The sequence below is a fragment of the Pleurodeles waltl genome, chromosome 7 (assembly GCF_031143425.1).
Source record: "Pleurodeles waltl isolate 20211129_DDA chromosome 7, aPleWal1.hap1.20221129, whole genome shotgun sequence".
NCBI lineage: Eukaryota > Metazoa > Chordata > Amphibia > Caudata > Salamandridae > Pleurodeles > Pleurodeles waltl.
Genome location: NC_090446.1, coordinates 1,539,771,568 through 1,539,784,820, shown reverse-complemented (window position 1 = coordinate 1,539,784,820; position 13,253 = coordinate 1,539,771,568). Strand labels below are relative to the sequence as shown.

At 47.3% G+C, this 13,253-nt stretch overlaps 1 protein-coding gene across 2 annotated transcripts in view; it reads right to left on the bottom strand.

Moving 5' to 3' along the window:
- The window catches only part of LOC138246665 (carcinoembryonic antigen-related cell adhesion molecule 16-like), a 207,751-nt gene that overhangs the window by 20,902 nt on the left and 173,596 nt on the right, over positions 1 to 13,253 (bottom strand). For both annotated transcript variants that reach the window (XM_069201410.1, XM_069201411.1), the window contains exon 14: positions 11,022 to 11,057. In XM_069201410.1, coding sequence (XP_069057511.1) covers positions 11,022 to 11,057 — 36 coding nt within the window. The remainder of the gene's footprint in view (positions 1 to 11,021; positions 11,058 to 13,253) is intronic.

Here is a 13,253-nt window from a genome sequence, read left to right as displayed (position 1 = left end):
GTCCTGCTGATCCACAGGGATACAAGTGATCCTGTGCTGCCCAGAGGAACCAGTTGTCCCTTGTGAACCATTCTTGCTGAGTTTGGATGGTGCAGAAGGTCCTCAGACAGAGGCACCCATTGCCTCCCAGTAAGAATACCAACAGGTTACTTTTAAATAGGCATGTCTCCCATTTGGTCTACATGAATCATTTCTTTCAAGGCTGAATTGTAAGAAAGGTCCATTGAACTTAAGAAGAATTGCAGTGGACTAGTCAGACTTCTGTTTTTACTTGTCGTTTTCCAATAGTTCGTGTGGGAACCATCCTGCAGTGATAGAATGAGCATTGAAGATATTGCTGAAGGACTTTTATTCATGGTTGCAGCACTTGGAGAACGTGTACAAACAATTGGGAAGCATTTCATACCTGAGGAACCAGGACAAGCCTAAGCCTACCTGAAAGGCATGACCTTGTTGCCACATCTTGGAGTTTTCTCTCACATTGCACCTTTTACGAAAGGAACAAGACTGAAGTGGGACTGGTCACTGAATGCATTTGATCTCATTAGGACATTTTCAAAGACAGTCTATAAGCTTGACAGGCTGACATCTGCCAACTTAAGGCACAATTCTATTTTTGAAAATAAAAAGTTGGATCAACCCTCAGTTACCCTCTGGTCTTGGGTCAACCTCAAGAGAGACATTATGAATATCTTTCTACTTTCTCGTGCATTTTGCATTGAATATCACTGTGAGAAAGTAGCCTCTTTCTAGCCTTGTTACCCCCACTTTTGGCTTGTTTGTGAGTGTATGTCAGGGTGTTTTCACTGTCTCACTGGGATCCTGCTAGCCAGGGCCCAGTGCTCATAGTGAAAACCCTATGTTTTCAGTATGTTTCTTATGTGTCACTGTGACCCTGCTAGTCAGGAACCCAGTGCTCATAAGTTTGGGGCCTATATGTATGTGTTCCCTGTGTGGTGCCTAACTGTCTCACTGAGGCTCTGCTAGCCAGAACCTCAGTGGTTATGCTCTCTCATTTCTTTCAAATTGTCACTAACAGGCTAGTGACCAATTTTACCAATTTACATTGGCTTACTGGAACACCCTTATAATTCCCTAGTATATGGTACTGAGGTACCCTGGGCATTGGGGTTCCAGGAGATCCCTATGGGCTGCAGCATTTCTTTTGCCACCCATAGGGAGCTCTGACAATTCTTACACGGGCCTGCCACTGCAGCCTGAGTGAAATAACGTCCACGTTATTTCACAGCCATTTACCACTGCACTTAAGTAACTTATAAGTCACCTATATGTCTAACCTTTACCTGGTAAAGGTTAGGTGCAAAGTTACTTAGTGTGAGGGCACCATGGCACTAGCCAAGGTGCCCCCACATTGTTCAGGGCAAATTCCCCGGACTTTGTGAGTGCGGGGACACCATTAAACGCGTGCACTACACATAGGTCACTACCTATGTGTGGCTTCACAATGGTAACTCCGAATATGGCCATGTAACATGTCTATGATCATGGAATTGCCCCCTCTAAGCCATCCTGGCATAGTTGGCACAATCCCATGATCCCAGTGGTCTGTAGCACAGACCCTGGTACTGCCAAACTGCCTTTTCAGGGGTTTCACTGCAGCTGCTGCTGCTGCCAACCCCTCAGACAGGTTTCTGCCCTCCTGGGGTCCAGCCAGGCCTGGCCCAGGATGGCAGAACAAAGGACTTCCTCTGAGAGAGGGTGTTACACCCTCTCCCTTTGGAAAATGGTGTGAAGGCAGGGGAGGAGTAGCCTCCCCCAGCCTCTGGAAATGCTTTCATGGGCACAGATGGTGCCCATTTCTGCATAGGCCAGTCTACACCGGTTCAGGGACCCCTTAGCCCTGCTCTGGCGCGAAACTGGACAAAGGAAAGGGGGGTGACCACTCCCCTGACCTGCACCTCCCCTGGGAGGTGTCCAGAGCTCCTCCAGTGTGCTCCAGACCTCTGCCATCTTGGAAACAGAGGTGCTGCTGGCACACTGGACTGCTCTGAGTGGCCAGTGCCACCAGGTGACGTCAGAGACTCCTTCTGATAGGCTCCTTCAGGTGTTGCTAGCCTATCCTCTCTCCTAAGTAGCCAAACCCTCTTTTCTGGCTATTTAGGTTCTCTGTCTCTGGGGATTCCTTAGATAACGAATGCAAGAGCTCATCAGAGTTCCTCTGCATCTCTCTCTTCACCTTCTGCCAAGGAAGCGACTGCTGACCGCGCTGGAAGCCTGCAAAACTGCAACAAAGTAGCAAAGACGACTACTGCAACTCTGTAACGCTGATCCTGCCGCCTTCTCTACTGTTTTCCTGGTGGTGCATGCTGTAGGGGTAGTCTGCCTCCTCTCTGCACTAGAAGCTCCGAAGAAATCTCCCGTGGGTCGACGGAATCTTCCCCCTGCTACCGCAGGCACCAAAGAACTGCATCACCGGTCCCCTGGGTCTCCTCACAGCACGATGAGCGAGGTCCCTTGAATACAGCAACTGTGTCCAAGTGACTCCCACAGTCCAGTGACTCTTCAGTCCAAGGTTGGTGGAGGTAAGTCCTTGCCTCCCCACGCCAGACTGCATTGCTGGGAACTGCGACTTTTGCAGCTACTCCGGCCTCTGTGCACTTCCGGCAGAAATCCTTTGTGCACAGCCAAGCCTTGGTCCACGGCACTCTAACCTGCATTGCACAACTTTCTAAGTTGGTCTCCGGCGACGTGGGACTCCTTTGTGCAACTTTGGGTGAGCACCATTTCACTCTTCTTCAAAGTGCCTGTTCCGGCACTTCTGCGGGTGCTGCCTGCTTGTGAGAGTGCTCCTTGTCTTCCTCGACGCCCCCTCTGTCACCAGACACAATTGGCGACATCCTGGTCCCTCCTGGACCACAGTAGCATCCAAAAACGCTAACCGCACAACTTGCAGCTAGCAAGGCTTGTTGGCGGTCTTTCGGCGGGAAAACACTTCTGCGCAACTCTTCACGGCGTGGGGGATTTATCCTCCAAAGGGGAAGTCTCTAGCCCTTGTCGTTCCTGCAGAATCCTCAGCTTCTACTGTCCAGTAGCAGCTTCTTTGCACCCACAGCTGGCATTTCCTGGGCATCTGCCCATCTCCGACTTGCTTGTGACTTTTGGACTTGGTCCCCTTGTTCCACAGGTACCCTCAACTGGAAATCCATCATTGTTGCATTGCTGGTTTGTGTCTTTCCTGCAGAATTCCCCTATCACGACTTCTTTGTCGTTTGGGGTACTTTAGTGCACTTTGCACTCAATTTTCAGGGTCTTGGGGTGGGCTATTTTTCTAACCCTTACTATTTTCTAATAGTCCCAGCGACCCTCTACAAGGTCACATAGGTTTGGGCTCCATTCGTGGTTCGCATTCCACTTTTGGAGTATATGGTTTGTGTTGCCCCTATCCTTATGTGTCCCCATTGCATCCTATTGTAACTATACATTGTTTGCACTGTTTTCTAAGACTATACTGCATATTTTTGGTATTGTGTACATATATCTTGTGTACATTTGCTATCCTCATACTGAGGGTACACTCTGAGATACTTTGGCATATTGTCATAAAAATAAAGTAACTTTATTTTTAGTATATCTGTGCATTGTGTTTTCTTATGATATTGTGCAAGTGACACTAGTGGTACTGTAGGAGCTTCACTCGTCTCCTAGTTCAGCCTAAGCTGCTCTGCTAAGCTACCATTATCTATCAGCCTATGCTGCTAGACACCCTATACACTAATAAGGGATAACTGGGTCTGGTGCAAGATGCAAGTACCCCTTGGTACTCACTACAAGCCAGTCCAGCCTCCTACATTGGTTGTGCAGCGGTGGGATAAGTGCTTTGTGACTACTTACCACTCTTGTCATTGTACTTTTCATAAGAGAAAAATATACAAAACAAGTTCAGTGTGTGTACACATAACTAAAAAGTTTTGCATTTTCTCTTTTCACTCTTTTCTAAGTGCTGAAAAGTACATCTAAACTTTCTAAAAGTTCTAAAAAGTTTAAAAAGTTTTTTTTCTGTCTTTCTAAAAGTTCTGAAAAACTTTTTCTTCACTTTTTCTATCACTTAAACTCTTTCTAAAATGTCTGGCACAGGCCAAAATGTTGATCTGTCCAAACTTGCATATGATCACCTTAGCTGGAAAGGAGCAAGGAGTCTCTGCATAGAAAGAGGTTTGAGTGTAGGGAAGAATCCTTCCTTGGAATTGTTACTTAACATGCTTAGAGAACAAGATAAGGCCAAAAGGGCCCCATCTGTTGAAAAAGTAGCTAATGGTTCCCAATCTGATCCAGGGACTCCCCTTGGAAAAGATTCAGGAAAGAAACTTCCTAGCCTGCCCATTACTAGACAGTCTAGCATAGTTGGTACTGATGTGGAGTCACACCATACAGATGGTGGTGTCTCACATCATAGCAAGAGTATTCCTTCTCACCACAGTAGAAGTGATGTTTCTGTTAACCAAGCTGTTAGGGTGCCTTCTGTAAGGGACAGGTCTCCTTCTGTCCATTCTCACCACACTTCTGTTTCAAGGCATGTCCCTCTCACCCACCCTGATGACAGAATGTTAGAAAGGGAGCTCAATAGATTGAGAGTGGAACAAACCAGACTGAAGCTCAAGAAGCAACAGCTGGATTTGGATAGACAGACCTTAGAAGTAGAGAAGGAGAGACAGAAACTGGGTTTTGAAATGCCATGGTGGCAGCAGCAGTATTCCTCATAGTCATCCTGCAAAAGAGCATGATTCCAGGAATCTGCACAATATAGTTACCCCTTATAAGGAGGGGGATGACATTAACAAGTGGTTTGCTGCACTTGAGAGGGCCTGTGTTGTACAGGATGTCTCTCAAAGGCAGTGGGCTGCTATCCTATGGCTATCATTTAGTGGAAAAGGTAGGGATAGGCTCCTTACTGTGAAAGAAAATGAAGCCAATGATTACAAAGTTCTTAAGAATGCACTCCTGGATGGTTATGGCTTAACCACTGAACAATACAGGATAAAGTTCAGAGAGACCAAAAATGAGTCTTCACAAGACTGGGTTGATTTAATTGACCATTCAGTGAAGGCCTTGGAGGGGTGGTTACATGGCAGTAAAGTTACTGATTATGACAGCCAGTATAACTTGATCCTGAGAGAGCATATTCTTAATAATTGTGTGTCTGATTTGTTGCACCAGTACTTGGTGGACTCTGATCTGACCTCTCCCTAAGAATTGGGAAAGAAGGCAGACAAATGGGTCAGAACAAGGGTGAACAGAAAAGTTCATACAGGAGGTGACAAAGAGAACAATAAGAAGAAATATGGTGAAAAATCTCAAGATAAGCATGGGGATAAGGGTAAAACCAAAGATCCCACTTCAAATCTTAAACACCCTTCAGGGGGTGGGGATAAAACAAATTCTTCCTCTTCTTCTCAACCTACACAATTTAAAAAGCCCTGGTGCTTTGTGTGTAAAAACAGAGGCCATAGGCCAGGGGATAAGTCCTGTCCAGGTAAACCCCCTGAGCCTCCCACCACTAATACATCAAGCTCTAGTGCCCCTAGCAGTAGTGGTACTAGTGGTGGGACTGCTGGCAACAGTCAAGTTAAGGGTGTAGTTGGGTTCACTTATGGGTCCATAGTAGAAACTGGGGTAGTCAGTCCCAAGACAGTTTCTGTCACACCTAGTGGCATTGGCCTTGCCACACTGGCTGCTTGTCCCCTTACAATGGATAAGTATAGGCAGACAGTTGCAATAAATGGTGTTGAGGCCTTGCCCTACAGGGACACAGGTGCCAGTATCACTTTGGTGACTGAAAACCTAGTGCATCCTGAACAACACATCATTGGACAACAGTATAAGATTATTGATGTCCATAACTCCACTAAGTTTCTTCCCTTAGCTATAATTCAGTTTAGTTGGGGTGGAGTTACTGGCCCTAAGCAGGTGGTGGTATCACCTAGCTTACCTGTAGACTGTCTCTTAGGTAATGACCTAGAGGCCTCAGGCTGGGCTGATGTAGAGTTTTATGCCCATGCAGCCATGCTGGGCATCCCAGAGGAATTGTTCCCTCTCATTTCTACTGAAATGAAAAAGCAAAGGAGAGAAGGCCTGAAAACTCAGGATCCCTCTCCATCAACAGGTAAAAAGGGTATCACAGTATCCCCTAATCACCCTACCATTCAGGATACCATTCCTATGGTGGGAGAAACCTCTCCTGGGGTGGCACCTGTTCCAAGGGAATCATCAGTTGGCAAAACTGTACTCCCTGAGGTGGAAGTACCTCTCTGTAGGATAACTAACATTGGTGAGAAAAAGAGCACCATTTTAGTTAACATGGAGCATCCCTCCAACCCTCCCAGAGAAACTTTAGTGCAGAAACCCTGCACTACCTCACAACACTTAGGACAGCATCCCTGCCCTAGTGTGGAGCTCATAGGACAGCATCCCTGCCCTGCTCCAACTCAAGAGAAACAGCATCCCTGTTCTCTCTTCCAGCCATATGGACAAAGTTTTTGCCCAGCTATGGCTTTACTGAGACAGCATCCCTGTCTGGCATTTCCATCATTACAAATAGGTTCAGTGGACAATTCCCACTGCTCTAAACTAAAACTTACTGATAGAAACTCTAAAAATACATCTTCACATTGTTGCTTAGCTAAACAAAACTTCAAACAGGGTGGTTTACATCCCCACAGGGAAGTAACCATATAGTGGATGATAAAGGGAGTAACCAGTCTATTGCAGAGCTACTCTCTACTTATCACCACTTAGACAATAAAGTCTCAACTGGCCAAGGTTAGCCTTATTGTCCTTCGTTTGGGGGGGGGGGTTGTGTGAGAAAGTAGCCTCTTTCTAGCCTTGTTACCCCCACTTTTGGCCTGTTTGTGAGTGTATGTCAGGGTGTTTTCACTGTCTCACTGGGATCCTGCTAGCCAGGGCCTAGTGCTCATAGTGAAAACCCTATGTTTTCAGTATGTTTGTTATGTGTCACTGGGACCCTGCTAGTCAGGACCCCAGTGCTCATAAGTTTGGGGCCTATATGTATGTGTTCCCTGTGTGGTGCCTAACTGTCTCACTGAGGCTCTGCTAACCAGAACCTCAGTGGTTATGCTCTCTCATTTCTTTCAAATTGTCACTAACAGGCTAGTGACCAATTTTGCCAATTTACATTGGCTTACAGGAACACCCTTATAATTCCCTAGTATATGGTACTGAGGTACCCAGGGTATTGGGGTTCCAGGAGATCCCTATGGGCTGCAGCATTTCTTTTGCCACCCATAGGGAGCTCTGACAATTCTTACACAGGCCTGCCACTGCAGCCTGAGTGAAATAACGTCCACGTTATTTCACAGCCATTTACCACTGCACTTAAGTAACTTATAAGTCACCAATATGTCTAACCTTTACCTGGTAAAGGTTAGGTGCAAAGTTACTTAGTGTGAGGGCACCCTGGCACTAGCCAAGGTGCCCCCACATTGTTCAGGGCAAATTCCCCGGACTTTGTGAGTGCGGGGACACCATTACATGCGTGCACTACACATAGGTCACTACCTATGTATAGCGTCACAATGGTAACTCCGAACATGGCCATGTAACATGTCTAAGATCATGGAATTGCCCCCTCTATGCCATCCTGGCATAGTTGGCACAATCCCATGATCCCAGTGGTCTGTAGCACAGACCCTGGTACTGCCAAACTGCCTTTTCAGGGGTTTCACTGCAGCTTCTGATGCTGCCAACCCCTCAGACAGGTTTCTGCCCTCCTGGGGTCCAGCCAGGCCTGGCCCAGGATGGCAGAAGAAAGGACTTCCGCTGAGAGAGGGTGTTACACCCTCTCCCTTTGGAAAATGGTGTGAAGGCAGGGGAGGAGTAGCCTCCCCCAGCCTCTGGAAATGCTTTCATGAGCACAGATGGTGCCCATTTCTGCATAAGCCAGTCTACACCGGTTCAGGGACCCCTTAGCCCTGCTCTGGCACAAAACTGGATAAAGGAAAGGGGAGTGACCACTCACATGACCTGCACCTCCCCTGGGAGGTGTCCAGAGCTCCTCCAGTGTGCTCCAGACCTCTGCCATCTTGGAAACAGAGGTGCTGCTGGCACACTGGACTGCTCTGAGTGGCCAGTGCCACCAGGTGACGTCAGAGACTCCTTCTGATAGGCTCCTTCAGGTGTTGCTAGCCTATCCTCTCTCCTAAGTAGCCAAACCCTCTTTTCTGGCTATTTAGGGTCTCTGTCTCTGGGGATTCCTTAGATAACGAATGCAAGAGCTCATCAGAGTTCCTCTGCATCTCTCTCTTCACCTTCTGCCAAGGAATCGACTGCTGACCGTGCTGGAAGCCTGCAAAACTGCAACAAAGTAGCAAAGACGACTACTGCAACTCTGTAACACTGATCCTGCCGCCTTCTCGACTGTTTTCCTGGTGGTGCATGCTGTGGGGGTAGTCTGCCTCCTCTCTGCACTAGAAGCTCCGAAGAAATCTCCCGTGGGTCGACGGAATCTTTCCCCTGCTACCGCAGGCACCAAAGAACTGCATCGCCGGTCCCCTGGGTCTCCTCTCAGCACGACGAGCGAGGTCCCTTGAATCCAGCAACTGTGTCCAAGTGACTCCCACAGTCCAGTGACTCTTCAGTCCAAGTTTGGTGGAGGTAAGTCCTTGCCTCCCCACGCCAGACTGCATTGCTGGGTACTGCGACTTTTGCAGCTACTCCGGCCTCTGTGCACTTCCGGCAGAAATCCTTTGTGCACAGCCTAGCCTGGGTCCACGGCACTCTAACCTGCATTGCACGACTTTCTACGTTGGTCTCCGGCGACGTGGGACTCCTTTGTGCAACTTCGGGTGAGCACCGTTTCACTCTTCTTCGAAGTGCCTGTTCTGGCACTTCTGCGGGTGCTGCCTGCTTCTGAGAGGGCTCCTTGTCTTGCTCAACGCCCCCTCTGTCCCCAGACGCAATTGGCGACATCCTGGTCCCTCCTGGGCCACAGCAGCATCCAAAACGCTAACCGCACGACTTGCAGCTAGCAAGGCTTGTTGGTGATCTTTTGGCGGGAAAACACTTCTGCACGACTCTCCACGGCGTGGGAAATCCTTCCTCCAAAGGGGAAGTCTCTAGCCCTTGTCGTTCCTGCAGAATCCTCAGCTTCTACTGTCCAGTAGCAGCTTCTTTGCACCCACAGCTGGCATTTCCTGGGCATCTGCCCATCTCCGACTTGCTTGTGACTTTTGGACTTGGTCCCCTTGTTCCACAGGTACCCTCGACTGGAAATCCATCGTTGTTGCATTGCTGGTTTGTGTCTTTCCTGCAGAATTCCCCTATCACGACTTCTTTGTCCTTTGGGGAACTTTAGTGCACTTTGCACTCACTTTTCAGGGTCTTGGGGTGGGCTATTTTTCTAACCCTTACTATTTTCTAATAGTCCCAGCGACCCTCTACAAGGTCACATAGGTTTGGGGTCCATTCGTGGTTCGCATTCCACTTTTGGAGTATATGGTTTGTGTTGCCCCTATCCCTATGTGTCCCCATTGCGTCCTATTGTAACTATACATTGTTTGCACTGTTTTCTAAGACTATACTGCATATTTTTGGTATTGTGTACATATATCTTGTGTATATTTGCTATCCTCATACTGAGGGTACACTCTGAGATACTTTGGCATATTGTCATAAAAATAAAGTACCTTTATTTTTAGTATATCTGTGTATTGTGTTTTCTTATGCTATTGTGCAAGTGACACTAGTGGTACTGTAGGAGCGTCACTCATCTCCTAGTTCAGCCTAAGCTGCTCTGCTAAGCTGCCATTATCTATCAGCCTATGCTGCTAGATACCCTATACACTAATAAGGGATAACTGGGCCTGGTGCAAGATGCAAGTACCCCTTGGTACTCACTACAAGCCAGTCCAGCCTCCTACAATCACCAAGTGCATTCCCTAAATCTTTCTTATGATACAATGTGTTCCCCATATCCAGACCCCTCCATCTTTTGTGACTTTTTTGGTATTTTAAGTCTAGCTATGTAACTAACGTAGCCTAGAGCTGTTCATGCTGTTCATTTCTTGAATGAAATGTTGTTTGTCCAGCTGTCCAGTATAGCCACGCGCTTTTTTCTCTGAGGTTACATTGCTACTTGAGACAAGCTACAAAGGGTAATCCTGGGATTCCTCTGACCCAGCAGACCCCGCCACACTCTGATTCCTTATGCACACGGGTTGGAATGTGTGCACTCAGATCTGCGAATGGGACATAATATATTAGGCTGACAGGGACATAGGCACAGTCCATCAATCATCATCACATTAAAATGATGTGTTCTCTCTCTCTCAACAGGGAGAACTCTGATCGAAAAGGACAAGTTTCACAGGACAAGATCCTCTCTTTTCCCATCACTAGAAGGATCTCTCTCTGCCTGGCACCCTGGGGGCACCTTGGCTAGTGGCAGGATGCCCACACACTAAGTAACTTGGCACCCAACCTTCACTAAGTGAGGGTTAGACATATAGGTAACTTATAAGTTACTTATGTGCAGTGAAAAATGCCAGTGAAATAACGTGGATGTTATTTCACTCAGGCTGCAGCGTCATGCCTGTGTAAGAAATTGCCTGAGCTCCCTATGGGTGGCAAAATCAATGCTGCAGCCCATAGGGATCTCCTGGAACCCCAATACCCTGGGAACCTCAGTACCATATACAAGGGAATTATATGGGTGTACCAGTGTGCCAATGAGAATTGGTAAATTTAGTCACTAGCCTGCAGTGACAAATTTAGAAAGCAGAGAGAGCATAAACACTGAGGTTCTGGTTAGCAGAGCCTCAGTGATACAGTTAGGCACCACACAGGGAACACATATAGGGCATATACTATGAGCACTGGGGTCCTGCCTGGCAGGATCCCAGTGACACAAGGGCTAAAACAAACATACATACAGTGAAACTGGGGATAACATGCCAGGCAAGATGGTACTTTCCTACACATGCATTAAATCATGTTTTTATGTTCTTCCCCTCAACAACTCAACTCTACAGTTTTTTACATTGATTTACCTGATTTTGGAGAGATGACCTCATATTTGTTCTCAGCTGCAAAAGAAAGAGACACACATTAGTGTACAATCCATTTTTTGTGAGAGAGACATCAAAAGACTGCTTCTTACAGATTGAAAGGAGACATTATAGCTAGTTAGGTTAGTGGGGGGGTTGATGAAGGAGAGAGAAGCTGATATACTTTCACTCTGGCACTTTTCAAAGATTGCCATAATTTTGTCCCAGGACTGACTGCACTCATTGCATCAGTGTCCTGCTGATCCACAGGGATACAAGTGATCCTGTGCTGCCCAGAGGAACCAGTTGTCCCTTGTGAACCATTCTTGCTGAGTTTGGATGGTGCAGAAGGTCCTCAGACAGAGGCACCCATTGCCTCCCAGTAAGAATATCAACATGTCACTTTTAAATAGGCATGTCTCCCATTTGGTCTACATGAATCATTTCTTTCAAGGCTGAATTGTAAGAAAGGTCCATTGAACTTAGGAAGAATTGCAGTGGACTAGTCAGACTTCTGTTTTTACTTGTCGTTTTGCAATAGTTGGTGTGGGAACCATCCTGCAGTGATAGAATGAGCATTGAAGATATTGCTGAAGGACTTTTATTTATGGTTGCAGCACTTGGAGAACGTGTACAAACAATTGGGAAGCATTTCATACCTGAGGAACCAGGACAAGCCTAAGCCTACCTGAAAGGCATGACCTTGTTGCCACATCTTGGAGTTTTCTCTCACACTGCACTTTTTACGAGAGGAACAAGACTGAAGTGGGACTGGTCACTGAATGCATTTGATCTCATTAGGACATTTTCAAAGACAGTCTATAAGCTTGACAGGCTGACATCTGCCAACTCAAGACACAATGCTATTTTTGAAAATAAAAAGTTGGATCAACCCTCAGTTGCCCTCTGGTCTTGGGTCAACCTCAAGAGAGACATTATGGGCCGTATTTATACTCCGTTTGCGCCGAATTTGCGTCGTTTTTTTCGACGCAAATTTGACGCTAAACTAACGCCAACTAACGCCATATTTATACTATGGCGTTAGAGGCGAATAGCGCCAAAGTTCCCGGAATGTGCGTCATTTTTTAGCGTGAACCCCTTCCTTGCGTTAATGATATGCAAGGGAGGCGTTCCCGTCTAAAAAATGACTCCCAGGCCTTTACGTGGTATTTATACTCCCGGGCAAAAGAGACGCCCGGGAGTGGGTGTGGCTAAAAACGGCGCATTTGCGCCGCTTTTTAACGCCTGGGTCAGGCATGGCGTTAAGGGACAAGTGGGCTCAAAATGAGCCCAGAGTGCCCTCCCCTGCCCCCAGGGACCCCCCCTGCCACCCTTGCCCACCCCAGGAGGACACCCAAGGCTGGAGGGACCCACCCCAGGGACATTCAGGTAAGTATTTTTTTATTTTTTTTAAATAATTTTTTTTGGCATAGGGGGGCCTGATTTGTGCCCCCCTACATGCCACTATGCCCAATGACCATGCCCAGGGGACAGAAGTCCCCTGGGCATGGCCATTGGGCAAGGGGGCATGACTCCTATCCTTACAATGATAGGAGTCATGTTGATGGGGGATGGGCGTCGAAAATAAATGGCGCAAGTCGGGTTACGACGATTTTTTCGACGTAACCTGACTTGCCCCATTTTAAGACGCCCATGCGCCATTTTCCCCCTACGCCGGCGCTGCCTGGTGTACGTGGTTTTTCTCGCGCACACCAGGCAGCGCCGGTCTGCTTGCGCCGGCTAACGCCATTCAATAAATACGGCGCCCGCATGGCGCTTCAGAATGGCGTTAGCCGGCGCAAAACTTTTTGACGCTAAACTGCGTTAGCGCAGTTTAGCGTCAAAAAGTATAAATATGGGCCTATGAATATTTTTCTACTTTCTCGTGCATTTTGCGTTGAATATCACTGAGCGCATTTCCCAACTCTTTGCTATGATACAATGTGTTCCCCATATCCAGTTCCCTCCATCTTTTGTGACTTTTTTGGTATTTTAAGTCTGGCTATGTAACTAACTTAGTCTAGAGCTGTTCATGCTGTTCATTTCTTGAATGGAATGTTGTTTGTCCAGCTGTCCAGTATAGCCACGCACTTTTCTGAGGTTACATCGCTACTTGTGACAAGCTACAACGGGTAAGCCTGGGATTCCTCTGACCCAGCAGACCCCGCCACACTCTGATTCCTTATGCACACGGGTTGGAATGTGTGCACTCAGATCTGCGAATGGGACATAATA